This window comes from Wyeomyia smithii, chromosome 2 (assembly GCF_029784165.1).
Source record: "Wyeomyia smithii strain HCP4-BCI-WySm-NY-G18 chromosome 2, ASM2978416v1, whole genome shotgun sequence".
Taxonomy (NCBI): Eukaryota; Metazoa; Arthropoda; class Insecta; order Diptera; family Culicidae; genus Wyeomyia; species Wyeomyia smithii.
The window spans coordinates 76,606,760-76,625,407 of NC_073695.1; the positions used below are offsets into that span (position 1 = coordinate 76,606,760).

An 18,648-nucleotide genomic window follows, 5' to 3' on the forward strand; every position below is an offset into this window, starting at 1 on the left:
ATTGGAATGGTAAATATGCTGCGGCAATAAATAAAATCCCAAGTTCAGTTTGAACTTCAGTTCCCAAAGTTTCAATAACTTTCGTCTCAAGATGGGGAGAGCACGATGTTTGATTCGGCGATGAATAACAATTGCAACTCCACCGCCGGAACCCTGAATCCTATCACATCTATGAACCACGTAATTGGGATCATATTTTAATTTTATGTTAGGTTTCAAAAATGTTTCAGTAATAATTGCAATATGCACATTTTTTACTGTTAGAAAATTAAAAAGCTCATTCTCATTGGCCTTCAATGAGCGAGCATTCCAATTTAATATTTTAATTGTTTTATTTAAAATCATTGCTAAATTTTAAATTAGAAACAATTTTAATAGTAAAATTTGTGCCTATTTGAATGGCTTCAAACATTGATTTTGCCTGCAACATAGCGTTCATAAGATCGAACATTGCCTGTTGCAAAAAAGAAAGTTTACCTGTCGTAATAGGCCCCAGGCAGTTGACATTAGAAAAAATATTTTCGGCAGCAATATTAGCTGGAGTAATAGGTGTACAATTATTTTCTAGCGTGTTTTGCTTACCCATATTAACGGTCATTTTCGAACTACCAACGCTAGGTGGTATAATGTTCGAACTACCTGTAAGTACCTGTAAGCAAGTACGGCATTGGGTGATATGCTTTTCACCTTCCTATAAATTTCCCACTTTACACGCTCATTATACAAAGCATGTGCCTTTACAAAAAATTTTAAGTTGTTGACCTCATTGCGGTTAAAATGAATTAAATAATTAACAAGGGAAATTCCAGTTCTCTGACTGTTATCGCCTCGTGATTTTTGTTTCATTAGGATTACTTGGGTAGGGGATATGCCAAGTAATTCTGTTAAAGTAAGTTTGATGTCATCAACGGTTTCATCGTTGGTGAGACCTTTCAATACGACCTTGAACGGCTTGGCGCTCTTCGTGTCATATGTGAAAAATTTATACATCTTTTCAGTTAAATACTGAATAAGACGATTACGACCCTTTATAGAGTCGGCTAATAAGCGGCATTCGCCTCTACGACCAATTTGGTAGGTAACTTTAACGTCAGAAACAAACGTTGAAAGTTCCTTTTTGAAAATATTGAATTCAGAAGAAATAGTTACCACAATAGGTGGAACTTTTTCCTTTTTTAAAGAATTGACATTTTGTATAGTTTCATTACTCATAACTTCCATTTCACCAGCTTCTTGCTCAGGCAAAATATCAAAAGGATTGTCACTACAGACACTCGAAGTGTCAGAAAGAGATGCCTCTCTTTTCCTCCCCGCAGCGATGCGAGGTTTCTTTTTCCGTCCAGCCATTTCAGGTGATACGAAAAAAGTTAAAACAAAGGTTAAATTCAAAAGTAGGTAGTCTTGAGAAAGACTGATGGGAAATAATTTTCAGGTAGTCTTCAAAAGACACACTGACAAAACTCAAACTTTGAAGCTATAGGCAGTCAAAGACCAGTCCACAAGCAACCAAAAAAACGTCTGATCTGTAGGACAGTTCAAGACGCACTGAAATTGTTGATTGATTATGCGACCTATTGTACTATTGATAATTGTCAAGCCTTGTTGAAACGAAAATTACGTCGATTGGTCGCTCGCTGCCTTTCCCTAAAAAGGTCGACAGAATAGTATAACTAGTTAGCGAATTGCGGAAGTAGCAGTAGCACAGTACACAGCAGCAACGAGGTAGCACCAAACGTCTCGATTTGCCAGTTAAGGGCTTCGGCCTTCTGCCCGCAATAAAGTTTTGCTTTATTTTGGTAACAGCACATTCCGTGCTGAATCCAAGAAAACACAATCTGTCGCGGCCGTCTTATTTACTGAATGCGAAAATAGCTTTTACAGGTTTTGAACAGCAAAATGCCTTTCTCAAGGCAAATAATCAAGTAATTGAAGGTTGATAATTTTTGGCAATAACACAATCATTCTGTGCTGGATCCTAGCAATCAAATTCTGTCGCGGTCAAAAAATTTGCTTTATTTATTTACTGTTGGGGCAGCACAAAGGCTGCGATCAGCATAACCGATTTTGAGCAACAAACTGCCCTGTCCTGTTAGAACGCCTCAACAAAGGTGATTAATACGACTTTACAGGAATAAATTGAAATCGATTCAATCAATCTGCATGAACAGAATTTCGTCGTCTCCCAGCTGCTCAGTTGCAACATGATGCAACACGCAACAGGGAGCAAACGAAATCGCTTGCTTGATTACAAGCCGTAATACGATACGGGTTAAAATTGTTGCGTGCATGAGAGCACCATGACTAATAGGTGTTTATTCGCTGGATACAAAAATCAAATACGAATTGTGGAATAATTCGTCTAAAGAAAATTACAGAATGGGAAAACTGAACAGAAAGGCGTGGCCTATTTCATAGCAACTTTCGGCTATAAAAGAGTTTCTGGTAAAATCAACTACATTCATTAGCCGAAAGGAGAGCTGGCTGGACTATCCACAACGTTGGCAGCAACAGATATCAGCACTTAGCAGTAACAGCGGATTGGTCACCATGTCTCAGGAGCAGCGCGGTTCTTCTCAGCGTGTGTCGCCAGACTGCCATTATTCCCCCGCTGTTGGGGCAGCATAAAGATTGCCATCAGCAAATCTAATTTTGAACAGCAAAATGCCTTTTTCAAGGCAAATTAACAAATCATTGAAAGTTAAAAATTTTTGACAACGTAAGCAAGCGTTCTGTGCTGGATTCTAGCAAATCAAATCTGTCGCGGCCGTCTAATTTACTGATTTTGAAACAACTTTTACAGTTCGTGTTTTCAGTGTCAATATCCGATCTTGATCAGTAAAATGCCTTTTTCAAGGCAAATAAACAAATAATTGAGGGTTGATAATTTTCTGGCATCAACACAAGCAAACATTCTTTGCGGGATCCTTGCAACCAAATACTGTTGTAGTTGTCTAATTTTTACTTTATTCAGTTAATACCCCACTATTGGGGTAACACAGAGGCTGCGATCAGCATAACCGATTTTGAGCAACAAACTGCACTGTTAGAACGCATTTTCAAAGGCAGTTAATTCGACTATGCGACTGATATGAAGTCGATTCAATCAATCAGCATGAACAGAATTTCGTCGTCTCCCAGCTGCTCAGTTGCAACATGATGCAACACGCAACAGCGAGCAAACGAAATCGCTTGATGTTACAAGCCGCAATACGATGCGGGTTAATATCGTTGCATGTGTGAGAGCACCATCGGTGTTTTTTCGCTGGATACAAAACTATGCGAATTGGGAATTATTCGTCTGAAGAACATGAGACAATGGTAAAACTTAGAAATGAGGCGTGACCTATTTCGTAGCAACCTTCGGCTATAAAAGAGTGTCCCTGGTAAAATCAGTTATATTTTTTAGTTGGTAGGTGAACTGGACGGACGTCCAGTCCACAACGTTGACAGTAGCAGGAGCGGATACCAACAGTAGCAGCGGGTTGCGCCTGTAGCTGCTTACGGATTAAACAAATCACTTGCCCGGTGGTTGTTCACATGTCTCAGGAGCAGCGTGTGTCGTCAGAGTGCCGTTATTCCCCCACTGTTGGGGCAGCACAAAAGTTGCCATCAGCATATCCGATTTTGAATAGCAAAACACCTTTTGAACTAGTAATTGAAGGTTAATAATTTTTTTTAAAACACAAGCAAGTAATCTGTGCTGGATCCTTACAATCAAATTCTGTCGCGACCGTCTAATTTACTGAATATGGAAACAGCTTTCACAGTGCGTGTTGTCAGAGTGCCTTTATTGATTTTGAACAGTAAACTGTGCCTTTCTTATAGCAAAAAAAAAAAACAAATGATCGAAGATTGATCGTATTTTCGAAAGATCTCGAGCGCCAGATTTCAATTTCTTTCAGTTCGTTCATTGACATCGTATTTTTTTAAAAGCGAATTGAAAACCTATAGCACTGCAATTGCAAAAAAAAAATCGAATTTAAAGCGTCACTGCATGTCTATTATTTTTATTCGCTGTTATTATTCTCATTCATATTAAGCTAGCAACATTTGATACAGCAGTAAGAAAACCTTTTCTAACCTTATGGCTGTTCAAGTTAAAACGCTCACTTAGCAGGTGAAAAAGTACGGGGATATTGCTCAGTTGAAATGGGTCGATAGATGTGAAATTTTCTTAACCATGTGAGTTCCAGATCACACAGCCATATATTTTGTACTCCAGCACGGCACAAAACTTGCAAAATATTGTATTATTCTCGTACAGTAGACTTCCAGAGTTTATTCAATGAAAAGTTTCTCGATTTGAGCAAGCAATAGTAGATTTTAAGACTCGTCAATGAAACATTCCAAACCATACATTTGTTGATGGGGAACCCTACTCTGGAAGTTTGAAAAATAGGAAAATCCGTATTTTTTTTCGGATATTTAGAGTAGAGTGATGTGTTTGAGTATTTTGCCTATCGATTAAGGTATATTTGGAGATATAATTTGCGTGTGTTGGATACAAATATAGTGAGTATTACGCATCGTTTCTCTCGAAACCATGTTTTTCAACTGGTGGTACGTTTTTCTCAGCATCTACTGCGTCGATTTGGCTTAAATTTTTTACAGCTGCTTGTAAAATTTTAGCCAAATCGGTTTGGTAGATGCTGAGAAAAACGTAACATCCAATTTTCCAATTATCACGAAAATTCATTATTTTTCAACTTTTCAGAGTAGAGTCCTCCCTTAATACTGTGCGTAGTTCTACGTCGGTTATACGGTCGTGTCTTGGATACAACCTCCTACTTTTTTTTTCAAAATTCATGTATCAATTTATTTCTAAACATCATGCTTTTGAAGCTATAATTGAAGGAAAACAAGACTTTTTGACGAAAAATTGCCCTTAAAAAAAAGGGTGGGTCTCACAGGGCGAGGCGAGGGGCAAACCGATCGGCCCCAAAATTGGGATTTTCGAATAATAACCTTAAATCATCCATCTCACAAAACTTGAGAAAAAATTTGAGAAGATCGGGTACATGAGGTGTGCACACTTCATATATTAGTCTGTGATATTAGTCTTTTAAACAACTTACTCTACCTTTGGATGCTGCAAAAATCATTCAGCAGGCATTCAATAAACTTTCAGAATTGAAGTGATTTTTTTTAAATAGCTACTACTAATAAACATTCTTTATAAATCCAACTGACCATAGCTCGATGACAGAAACTGCTCACACATTGCTGCATGCATATTTCGTATGCAATAAATCAATGCAACTACATGGTATAAGATAAAATCAACTCCCAGCAGTAATCAAAAGAAGGAATCCAAACCATGTGCAAAAAAGTGAACACTTGTCACTTGGACTCCATCAAAGGATTATCATCGAGCCTGTTGTGGTGGTATGTTATGGGCCACTGCACTACAGTCACACATTGCCGGCATTCCTACGGTTTGATGCAGTTCTTCTGGCCAACTGCTACTGTCTCTGGAATGCAGCTTTACGAATGACTATAAAGGCACGAAGGAATGTACATGAACAGGGCGATTCAACCAATGCTAGGAATGCTGACAGCCACTTGAAATAAAACTTTGCAGACTTAGTCATCCCGAAAGATGCTAATAACCGATCACACCATCTGTCCCATAAAAATTCACCTTTGCCATTCGTTGGTGGATAATGTAATTGCTTCACCAACAACAATACATATGTTAATTTGATAATGAGTCGATGTAATCATAATTTATATTCGCAAAATTTACGCGAGCAAACTCATAATAAACAACCCTGACTGATGCAGTAAATGTTAGCGACGCCTAACGCACCGGCGAGTGATTAAAAAAAACTGCATCACTTTGTGATTAGAAATTTACCGCCTGCTGGCTTGGCGGGCACTTTGTCAGAGTCTCGAGAAGCCGCCAAAGGTTCACCGTTCGGACGGAGATCCTACAACCTTACAAATGATGATTATCGCTGATGCTCCATTTCACGGAACTGTTCCGCCGGTGAGCTGAAAAACAATGCTCCCAGATAGCAGCCCCGCGATGCGGTTCAGGCAAAATTGAACATAGAATACCGAAAAGCATGTCGAATTATTCAATCTGGGCTCGCCTCGACGGCTACTTCAATCTTCGAGCGAACTCCGATTGTATTGTATCTTTTTCTGCTTTGGACGTCTTTGGATTTCGTACGGCATCGGCCAGCTCGGCTTAAACTACGGATAATTTAGATGCAACTCGTAAGCCGAGTTGAATTTCACCAAGCGCAACCGTGGAACCAACACAATACGGAATACAAGAACGGATTTGATTACTAATAGGTTTTGGAAGTGGTTCCCGCATTCGAACTGATTGTTCAAACGGTATTCAAATAACATAACGCCGGAAGTGCTTCTTTGTAGGTAAATAATCGAATTTTATTAAGAGATATCAGATGAAGTAAAAGAAAATATTAGGAACCGTAATCATTGCCCTAGAACATAACAATCTCCTTTCCGGGTTCCAAGTTTTCACAAACAAAATACCGTTGCTCCTTACACACCCGGTCGTTCCAGTGCCAATTCCAGCCATGAACGGGAATATATCGGATCTCCAAGCAGTGTTCCATGTTCTGAGCGTTGTCGGGTTGATTTTTCTTCCAGTTCGTATAGCGTACTCTTACTCCCGTGGAATGCCAGTAGAAATTACCTTCCTCGGCTAAATCACTTCCCCCGATCCAGATTTCCGTAGTGTCATTGCTGAATTTATCCGTGTCCATAATCATCTGCGTTACCTTGCCTTGTTCCTCCGCAGACGAAATTACAACCAGCCGCATTCCAAGGTAGTTGCAATATTCCACTGCTTTAAACCAGTTTGCCTGTAAAAGAACAGGAAGATTGGATCAGACGAGATTGCCTTTGGCACCGCAGAATTAATTACCGTAAAATTTGGGATGAAATACTTCGAATCAGATACGCATTTCACACGTTGTGCGAAAGCGTACAACGAAGCGAAAAACACTAGTAAGAGTACCAACTTTCGCATCCTGTCCGGGTGACTGTGCGTCGGGAAATGAACCCGAGTCTTTGCATTATACAGAATTTCTGCAGCAAAAATCAACACATGAAAAATATCATATCTTATCAGAGTAAATATGTACTGCTGAAGTCTTTTTTATTTCTTTCTTCAAATTTCTGTTTGTTTGCTTCTACTTACACTTTAGTGGTATCCGATAAATACGTAACGCTAAAAAATTAGACCCCATCCTTTCCCAATGAACGCTATTAAAAAATTTGTTCATTGATAGAATTAGATATTATTCTTTGTCAGTCCAGAAGACTTAATCATTGCCCGCTGGAAAACTGAACGTGTTCAATATAAACAAACGAATAAATCAACCAACACAAAAATGAAAAAGGTATGTGTTGCTGGATTATTCTCGTAACGTAACATGTAATTATTTCTTCCTTTTCTCAAAGTAACAGCTCGTAACGATAAACTTGCCTCCCTTAACTCAACGAACGTTACATAATTAATGGATGCCGCATTTACACTGACGCTAAGGCAATGACAATATGTTCTTTCATGAGCAAATGCTTATGTCGGGTCTCCTACGAAAGGCAGAAAATCGAAAGGCAGAATCACGAAAGGCAGACTCACGAAAAGCAGAATTACGAAAGGCAGAATATTTCATAAGGTAGAATAACGAATGGCAGAATCACAAAGAGCACGAATGGCAGAATCAAAGAATGGTCTATTTTCTTTTAAACAACACACGCTCGCGGCCTTTGGCCGACTCTATTGTCCAAGTGTATGCTGTCCTTACTCGCTACCGCTCGTTCGGACTTAACTAAGGGAAAGAAAACCTGTTTGAATAATCCTAGGAAACCAATAGATCAGTTGTTTGTATGCGAGAGGCCGCCGCTTCCGACGGCGGGTCGGCGGCCGGCTCGGACCGCGGAAACCACGGCGGCTTTGTGCCGCCTCGATTCCTTGCCCTCGATTATGCGTCTTCGCCGCATGAATTGTTTTATGTTAATTATAACCAACAAGCCGTTGAGACTAGTGTAAGTTATACCTAACATCGAAAGATTACTCTCTGCGATGCCATGAGAGTCTTGAGGAGCTGAGCCAAACCAGTTTGCGCGTTTCGGATCTAATAATTAGGCTTGAATTGCACCCCCTATCAAAACTGATCATTGCTGTGTGACTAGTTATTATGTCTGGTTACCAAATAATATCAAATAATAAATGTAGAGTAGCAGCTTTGATACCGTGACCAGGATTCGCACCAATTTGCCATCACGCACTTGGCTATCGTGAGTCAGGTTCTGCTATCAGTGATTCTGCCTTTCGTGCCCTTCGAAATTCTGCCTTTTGAAATATTCTGCCTTGTGTGCACGGTCATAGAGTTCTGCCTTTCATGATTCTGCCTTTCGTGCTTCTGCCTTTCGTGATTCTGCCTTCTGTGGCGAACCCCTTATGTCGCATTATTGAAAAACTTATTCAGTTCCGGTGAATCTGTTTGGTAGCTGAACTGGACTGGAAAAAACGATCAACTTTTTAATATATAATTATTTAGTCTCGCTCTATCAGCAATTAAAATATCGCAAACTTGCATCGAAACATTCAAATAATGCTCCTTCAACCGCAAAACCGCACTTTATACATTCACATCCGCTGCCGACACTTACAGCAGCAATACAACGTAAACGTAATGCACACAATTCACTTTGCATTCTCGCAAGTCTAACTTTATTCGTTTGAATATTATTATGTAAACAAACAAGAAGGATTTCTCCGTCGGAGTCCGCACGGGTCCACCGCCGCAACGGTACGTTTGATCCCAGTGAAATAAACCACTGCGAGAATGAGAAACAACTTCCCGGAACAAAAGACAAACTTCCTTCTACAAGCGACCGGTTTTCACTGGATGCATATTGTACGTTGTCTGCTCTAGAAAATTATATCGTCTAAGGTCCAACCCGATCCTTACCGGTCGGTGATGTATCCTACCGTGCAGGTTTCTACGAATGCAAACGGGAAAGAAACGCGACAGAGTGCAAACAAAATAAAAAAAAATCAAGAAATCGCCCCCACAAAAGCACAGTTAGCCCATGCACACCTACTAAAACTTTTACATATTCCATTCACAGTCTGTTACGGAACCACGAATAAAAAACGCTTCTTTTGCTCTAACCAACGGATGGTTTACCATAAATTTTACAAGGCTTTGTTTCTATTTTTGTTTTCCCCTATCTTCCGTCTATACCTTTGCAGCCACCGTGGAAGTGCTGATGCACTTAGCCAAAAACCACACAAACGGATCAACCGGGATTGGGCACTTTACCAACGTCCGTTTCGCAGTAAATGTGCTGACTATTGCGCACGACAACGACGCTTCCTGCCAAATGTGGCGAATACTTTCATCAGAAGTTAATTCGTTGTCCTTGTGCAAAACCAAATATGTACTTTAGGAGAGGATTTTGCGAAAAACTAATTTCACCGAACGAATAACTGCAGTTGAAAAAAGTACCTACATTGTTTAACTTGCTCTAGTGACATGCATTTGCTGACGAATGGTCGTGTTAGGAGTTGGAAGCGTGTCAAGTGAAATCGCTTGGAAGAATATGGGATTCTGAATTGAATAATATTTCGTCAACTTGTAGGATACCATGTCTTCTTATTATTGCTTTTATGATGTATTACGGTATGAAGGTATTGATAACACAGGCCGACAAAAGCGAGAAAAGTACTGCCCTAAAGCTCGTAATAACTGCCCTAGAAAGATAATAGCATTTTAGCCATTCCTGTTAATTTTGGTGCCCCTACCCATTACCAAAACGCGTAAACTTACGTAAGAGTTCGCGTAATAATCGCTCGCCAGGTTCGTCGCTTCAACTTTATGTTTACGAAAAAACTCTTAAGTTTTTGTAAAAAAATTAGTGGCTGAGGGCACCGAAATTCAAACGAATGGCGAAAATACAATAATCTATCATTTTTTTCTAGTTTGAGCTTTAGGGCCACATCTGTGTTGACAAAAGTAATTTTGGTAAAATAAGTTCCTCATGTTTTTGCCTTTCTTCTATAAAGGTATAGCAATCACTGCAAAACTAAAGATACAAAAGTTTTCCAAAGGGCCGAATATCATATATCACTCGACTCAGTTCGACGAGCTGAGCATTTTCTGTATGTGTGTGTATGCATGTGTGTCTGTGTATGTGCAACTTTTTTTCTCACTCACTTTTCTCATAGGTGGCTCTAGGTCTAGTTGCCCCATAAGTCTCTATTGAATTTTATTGTAATCGGATTTTTAGTTTTGACGTTATGTATCAAAATGTGAAAATCACGAAACACCATTATCTCAGAAACTACTCAACCGATTTGAACAATATTAGTTTTGAATGAACGGGCTGCCTAAAAACCCTTAACTCTTAAATTTTATTAGGATCAAACATGTAGTTCATATGCATAGAAATCTGTTCTGGAGACTGTTTAATTTAACCCATGTTTCTCAGAGATGACTGGACCGATTTTCACGAAATTGGTGTCATATGGAAGGTCTAAATAGCCTGTGGTTCAAAAGTTGTGAATGACTTTTCAAATTCATTCGTTTTTCCAAAGAAGGCTGAACTAATTTCAACAATCTTATGTATGTGTGTGAATGTTATGTTTAAAATGCTCGGTGCAGTTTTGCTTTTGGCTACCAGAAATTTGTTATTTAGAGTGAAAAATAAATCCTGCAGGATCTATAAATAAAAGTTAATATAAGTTTTTCTATAAATTAAAGTGTTGGTGTAATGTAAATTTATTTAAACAAGTAATAAGTTCGAATGAGAAAGGTTTGATCTGACCGCTAGGTGGATAAATTTGGGTTTTTCTAGTTGTTTGTGAAACCTTAAAGTAAAACAAAGCGAATCTATTAATATTGTAACCTCCAGTTAGGTTACAAAACTAGTTTTCTAGAATATTTAGCTAAATACAATACGATACATCTTATTATTGCAACTTTTAATTTATTTTTCGAATATTTCTTGTTCATTGCATAATAACTGTTATACTTTATTCCAGTAAAATAAGAATTTGAATTTCTCGTATAGAGATTTGTCGAGTTGTCAAATCATGCTCAGATGTTAGCTCGGCCCAGCAAGGACATCACGGTATATAATACCCTGGGCAGGCCGAGGACCGGCCTCTTCTGTTATCTACTCTTGGCCAAGTCGCACCGTCCGGTTGGTTAAACCTTCGGGATCAGTATCCCCGCTCACTAAAGTTAAAAGTAAAGTGAACCGTTGTTGGGCCAGTGTGGTCAGTGTCCTCGCCTAAGGACCCATGAAGTGTTTGGATCCCCGGCTGGACCGTTGCGGGTTAGAAAAAGCCCCTGCTGTCGACGTTCGTAGGGCTGTGAACGTCAGCTGGATCCTGGGATTGTTCCGGAGAAACTCCCTTTTCAAACCTCGACGAAACTACCCTAGACGAGTGAAATAGCCAGGTGCTGTGACCAGCGCTTCATACTGTGGACGACTTGCGGAGAACGGCGGTGCTTATTCCGTCTGGATAGTGGACAACAACCTTGCTAACTTATTTATTTATTTCGTCAAACCAAAGTAGACTACATATGTTTATAACGAACTTACATGCTATATGTTATTTATACTAATTAAAGAAAGAAACCTAAATTAATCCACCTAGTGGTGCAGAAACCTTTGCTATACTAACTACCTATTACTTTATACTTATTAGACCAGTAAACCACAAATCGTATACCAACGTAAGTCCAATTCCAATAATGTATGAAATGAATTCAAAAGATAGTTTTCAGAGGGTGAACCAAATACGATCATTGAATTAAAGCTTGACGTGGGTTTCGCAAATATTATGGATGTTCTCACTGGAGTATATGATTGTTATTTTTTCGATCAAAACCAACTTTTAAATATGCTAGTTAGAAGCAACTCAAATTTTTTCTTTAAATAATCGAACGTGAGAAAACAGTAATAGATAACAATCAATATCGCACGCTACCCTGGGGGCTAATGCGGTCTCGATCAACTAGATTAGTTAAGAGAATTCGTTATCGATATTGTTTTCGGCACATTTTGCATGTTGTAGGATAAAGTACAACGATACACCGTGCCCCAGTGCTGAGTCGAGAAAATATCCAGCTCGAAAAGTTCCTCGACCTGATCGGGAATCGAACCCGATATCACAACCGTGTGGGAGAGCTAGCCGACCGACATCGCTAACCACAGAACCACGGGGACCACCAGTAATAGATAACAATGATGCTCATTTCATATTAGAATAGCAAATATGTATGTTAGTTTAATGCGGTTCTGTTTTTAAATCCCCATAATCCAGGTTTCATTATCGCTATTTTTAGAAATCGCAGGACCTAGGATTATGAATCAACATCTTATATTTTTTACGAATTGAAGCAAATTTCTACCAACCTGTTCTCGAAAAATTATAGTTCAGAATTATACAGGAATAAAAACTATTCATGAAAGTTGTCAATTTGATTCTATCTCAAATGCATTATCCGAAAATTTCCAGGATTTTCAGAGTGTAGTCGAAAACATTATTCTTTTCGAATGATGAATGAATGATAAAATTCGAATTGAAGAATTTATAAAACTTGCTGCGATAACGAGAAGCGGAATAACATGGATACTCTAATTGCACTTAGTCTTAAATTAGAAAGCAATATTTATATCTTACATGAGCATAGTGTATCATATCATAGAGATAAGTAACTTTTCACCTGCGCACACTAGTAAACGTGTATAGCCATGTAAAGTTGCTTCAGTTTCATCCAAACTGTAAATCATCGCATTTCGATGTTCACAATTTCTCAAAACTTTTTCCTTATTCTGCCAATTACGTTCACCATCAACTGTAAATTCCTGGTCACGAGTGAAAAGTATATTCAGAACTGAATTTAAAATATAGAATAAGTGTTCAAATGAACAGTTTTCCAGCTGTTCAAAATGTAGCATTGCAAACGGCTGGAACTAACATATTCGTACGTGAATAGGTCTATACATCTTTGCTGAAGCTTTTCAAAATATCTGCATCGCTAATTGCGTTACATTTGAACACTGTGAGATCAGATTTTGCTACAATGTTTGGCTCCCGAAAGCTGTGGAAGATTCTTATTCTTCGCAAACCTGGGTTCAACGTACAATTTTATATATATTTTAAAGAAAGTGAGGACGGAAGCTTCGCAAATCAGAAAAGGAGCTAAGTGAGCATTGCAGTTTCCTCTGAAATCTAATTCAATTTTTTAAAAAAAAAGCTAAAGGGTAATTTATTTACACCAGTTAAGAAGCACTACGAAGAGCGTAAAAATTATGCAAAGTTGTCGATGATTGTTGTTTTCTTTTGAGAAATAAATAGCGATACGAAAATAAAAAGAAATAGAGGGATAGAGAAGAAGAGAGTAGTCAAGTTAAATATCCCATGTCCGAAATATACTTCGGTCAAATTTCTACAGTTCAAGCTACCAATATAAATTCGCACTCAGTATGATTTTTAAAGAGCTTTAGGGCGTTCATTTGAGCATGCGAACATCAAAATCGGAATATGCGTTCTGTAAAATGAGCGTTTATTTTGTATTTTTTTTTTGCTTCGATTTTGATATGTATAGCTATATGTATAGCTTATATATATATATATATATATATATATATATATATATATATATATATATATATATATATATATATATATATATATATATATATATATATATATATATATATATATATATATATATATATATATATATATATATATATATATATATATATATATATATATATATATATATATATATATATATGTATAGCTTATATGTATAGCTATAAACAACATATTACACATACCTACATACAAGCACACATACACATACGTACAGAAATTGTTCAGTTCGTCGATCTGAGTCGATTGGTGTATAACACATGGCTCTCCCTGCCGTTCATTTGACCTTAAAAGTTAAATATCTTATGTAAAAAATACTCTTTGATCAATATTTTGTGAACTAAGCCACTAATCAAAAATCCACTCGGTAGCATTCTGGGGGAGCACAGTAGCTTTCGTTTGCGTATAAGATCATCAAAATCGGATATTGCGTTCTGTAAGAAAGGTGCGTTAGTATTTTGCGGCACATAGATACAGACAACATACATACACACACAAACATACACACACATACACATACACACGAACAGACATTGCTCAGTTCGTCGAGCTGAGTCGAATGATATATAAGGTTCGACCCTCCAGGCCTTGGATCTATTTTGCGTTTTTCGACCGATTTTATAACCTTTGTTTAGTATAACAAAGGTGAAAAGAGTTTATACATAATTGAATAATGGTTTCTTCACTTAATTCGGATTGTTACAATAATTATTTTCTATCGATTTAAATTGCGCGTTGAATTGAAATATTGTTTTAATTTAGTTTTCGACATAGAAAAGTCAATTGCTTCACAGTGTTGGTTATACACTAACATCATTTGATTAATGGGCCCGTATTTAGCATAATTGTTTCGTTGATGATTTAAAGAAAACAAAGTCCGAGCTCGTAAATTTCTAGAAGGCACATAACAATTGAGTTTTGATAATATTTCGGGTCAATCGACACGCTGAGTCACGATATCGTTAACAAATGACATCATTGCGAATTCACGACGGGCTTTTAATGATTGGATGTCGATAAATCTGCAGCGTTCGTCATATGATGGTAGGGGAAATGATGTCCATCGTAGATTACGAAGTGCATATAACAGGAATTGCTTTTGCACTGATTCTATTCTGTCTACATGTGTTGCAGAAAACGGAGACCATACAATGCTACAGCATTCTAAAAGTGACCTGACATAGGAATTATAAAGTGTTTTTATTGTGTATGAATCTTGGAAGTTATAGCAGAAACGTTTTATAAAACTGAGCATATTACTAGCCTTATTGATAATTGTATTGTAATGATCAGTGAATGGTAATGAGTTAATGTTAATGAGTCGAGTATGACTCCCAAGTCCCTAACTCGTTTACATTTCTCTACTACCTGCTCTCCTAAGGAAATAATAATGCTTGGTATGTTTCTTTTTCTGCCAAAAGCCATAGAACTAAATTTTTTTACGTTTAGCTGAAGAAGGCTTTTTTTACACCAAATATAAAAATATTTTATCTCGTTACGAAAAATGTTTACATCATCATCGTTTTTAATTTCAATGAAAAGTTTTATGTCGTCGGCATAAATAAGAGTTTTTACATGTTTTAGAATAAAGGAAATGTCGTTTACAAACAATATATATAGTAGAGGGCCCAAGTGAGAGCCTTGAGGAACTCCTGAGGTTACCTGAATAGGTTTCGAAAGTCTACCTTTAAATTTGACTGTTTGTTGTCGATCTGTCAGATACGATTCAATCCATTTGAGTAATTGTGAATGAATTCTAATTTTTCGTAACTTGAAGTGAAGCAGGGGTATATCAATGCGATCGAAAGCTCTACTGAAGTCAGTATATAAGGTTTCAACATAATTTCCTTCATCCATTGCGTTCAAAGAGAAGTTAATAAACTCGAGTAAGTTAGTTGTGGTTGAACGACCTTTGAAAAAACCGTGTTGCGTTGGAGTAATTATTTTTTCATTTGATGAAATAACTTTTTGTTCATTATTGCTTCAAAAAGCTTAGGTATACAAGAAAGAATGGCTATGCCTCGATAGTTGCTAATGTCAGATTTTTTACCAGATTTGAACACCGGCACTAGATATGAGTTTTTCCAGAATTTCGGGAAGCAACCGGATTCCAGCGACATATTGAAAATAAAGAACAGTGGGGAAGTTAGCTCTTTAGCTAAATGTTTCATGAATGCTGGCGGAATTCTGTCTGGTCCCGGACCTTTAGACGCATCCAAAGCTTTTAAAGTATCTTCAATTTCGCGTGCGCTGACATGTTCAATATTGAAATAGTTGGAAAACTCAGAAAAGTTTGTGAAGAATGTATAGTCACGATCAGATTCTGAGAAAGTTGTATAATTTTGTTGAAAAAAATCAGCAAATTGATCAGAGATGTCTGCCGGGTTCTCTTTAACTTTGTCATGCAGTTGCATTTTTGAAGGAAAATTTTCAGATTTTAACTTTGATTTAACATATTTGAAAAAAAAGTTTTGGACAAAATTTGATTTCAAGCTCAGTTTTTAGTGTGAACTCTTCAAACGCGTTACTAATGGCATCGTTTGATTCGCCGCAAATGTTAAGATAAGTTGTTAAAGCATCACGATTATTATGAGTTTTGTATTTTTTGTTTGCGATTTTTTAAGTTTTTAATTTGTCTATTGTACCAGATTGGGTATTTGGAATTGCCTTGACGTCTTCTTCTTTTCAATGGTATGTAGCTAATAAATAAATCAGACAATATTTTATAAAGATTTTCTATAGCCGAATCGACGTTTCCATCTTCACACAATACATCTTGCCAGTTGACCATTTAGTTTGTGTTCTAATTCATCCTAGTTTGCTGACTGAAAGTCAAAAACATCTTCGAATTCATATTCATCAGGTCTTTTATTCACATGTACAAATAACGAAAACTCTATTTCTGTATGATAAATTTCGTTTTTCCATAATGATTGTAATGAATTCGTCACACAAAAGTCTTCACTTATGTTGGACATTAACAGATCGAGAAAACAATTTTGTCTATTTTTCACGTGATTTATTTGATTAAGGCCAAGACTAGAGGTTTTATCAAAAAGAAGTTGCAGCGTTTCATTTTCGCCAACAATTGGAAGTAGAATGCTATGGTTATCGATGTCCGGAATAATATCAATGTTGCGTTGATTGAAATCACCGTATATGTGGAGTTTTACTTCAGGTAACAGCTTAGATGCAATGTTTTCAACAACATGAAAAAACTTTTCAAAAATTTCTTTCCGCGCATTATTTGGAGGGAAAATTGTAACAGCATAAAATCCTCGTTTTTAAACTAACCGAAGGGCCAGTATATATAATAATCAAACTAAATAATATATAATAATCAAACTAAATAATGATTCACACATAGCTAGCAGGGCAAAGTACTCCAAGTAAGAATTTGTTCAAACTTAGTAGGATGTTGATTAACAGTGACATCGAATCATTGACCTATATTAATTTTTCGTCTGTCATTGATCTACATTAAAAAGCTTCCGCTCTTTCCTTTTTCACATAGAAACTTTTTCGTATTATTTGCTAACATCAACTTCGGTAACTCAAGTGCCATTTATTATAGTCAGGTTAAGGTTGAGAATCCGAAGCGTTAGTTTTGGTAAATACAAATGAGGTTACAGATTTGTAAATAATCTGAACAAACGGAGACTTTCTAATCCCAAACCAGTTTTGTAGTTTCACATATCTCATGCGATTAAAATATCAGCCCGAAAAACTCCATACATTCATGTTTTGCATAAACATCAATGCGTTACCATGGTTTTGTTCACATATGGCCAATATCAGGATTATGAATCATGGAATTGCATTAAAATGTGGCCAAGAATGGATCAATGCACGTTTTTGGAAGCTGTAGGTAGTTTTGATATTGCAGAGAAAAACCACACCAAAATATCTACTTTTTTTATCCATGTGCTGTAGTAAGTTGTGCCTGATGCTGGTAACAAGATTTGTTATAGAAATGGGCAAATTTAAACAAAGTTATGCTCTATGAAAAATACCTTGCAAACTACCTAATCGTTAGGCTGTAAAGTGAACTGGAGAAAGCATAGTTAGTTCCTTTATTAAAACTAAAATACGCATATTTATTTGCTTAAATTTGTAATAGTTTTGTTGAATAGTATCAGCAGGTTCAATAGGAGACTTCGAATTAGGAGTAATCTAAGCTACTTTTTCACAATTATCAATTTTATTCTATCATGGCCAAAACTGGAGTTATGGCCAAAACCGGTGCTTCTACCCTATGTCGATTTAAATGCAGAAAATCTTGTTTTCTGCCAACATTACTAATGTACCGGTGCCAGTAGGAATCCCATCAGAAGTAACCTGTCGTAACGAGTTTATACACTCAGCTGGACCAAGCAAACAAATTCAGGTCAATATTTCAGGCGTACGTAGGTAGAATCTACAACGTGTTTTAGAGGTTACTTCTGATGGAAATCTATCTGACGCCGGTATACTGGCAATGTTGGCAGAAAACATTATTTACAGCATAAATTTAGACATACTCAACTTTGAACAGCTCTAGTATTTTTCGAGACACCCTAGCTCTTTAGTGTATTCGGCCAATTTGTTAGGCATCAAAAAACCTACCATTATGAAACAGTTATGAAACCTATGGTTTGAGCTATTTTGAGCTCTTTAGAATGGAAAATGCAAAAAAGTTTTTTTTAATAGGGGGGGGATGTTTGGTGATGAATTAATTATTGACTAATATTTATTCAGAATTTTTATTGTGTGTTCTGCCACAAACGGTGACATATCAACACTATAACATATATTTTAAGCTTTATTTTATTAAAAGATTGTAGTTGCTTCCGCAGTTGAGTGCAAACGCAAAAAAGTTGGTTATATAAATTTGAAATGCAATGCGCCAATTTAGGATTGTTCGGGGCACCAATACAAGAAAAAAAAACATGGTTCTGGCTTTCTGCTATCATGTTTCGTTTTTTTTTCCAAATAACGATTCCCTA

General features: G+C 37.0%; 1 protein-coding gene across 1 annotated transcript; it reads right to left on the minus strand.

Moving 5' to 3' along the window:
- Window positions 1-6,374: 6,374 nt before the first annotated feature.
- LOC129725082 (perlucin-like) lies at window positions 6,375-7,033 on the minus strand. The gene is made up of 2 exons (XM_055680496.1): window positions 6,902-7,033; window positions 6,375-6,839 (listed from the first exon to the last, which is right to left on the minus strand). The coding sequence occupies exons 1-2, from the start codon at window positions 7,004-7,006 to the stop codon at window positions 6,456-6,458; spliced, it is 489 nt and encodes a 162-aa protein (XP_055536471.1). The 5' UTR covers window positions 7,007-7,033; the 3' UTR covers window positions 6,375-6,455.
- Window positions 7,034-18,648: the final 11,615 nt, after the last annotated feature.

What these genes read in the sequence shown, in the direction of transcription:
- LOC129725082 (XM_055680496.1), bottom strand. Translation starts at nt 7,006, where the DNA reads ATGCGAAAGTTGGTACTCTTACTAGTGTTTTTCGCTTCGTTGTACGCT. An exon ending in ATTTCATCCCAAATTTTACG is followed by an intron (nt 6,840 to 6,901) that starts GTAATTAATTCT and finishes GTTCTTTTACAG; the next exon opens with GCAAACTGGTTTAAAGCAGT.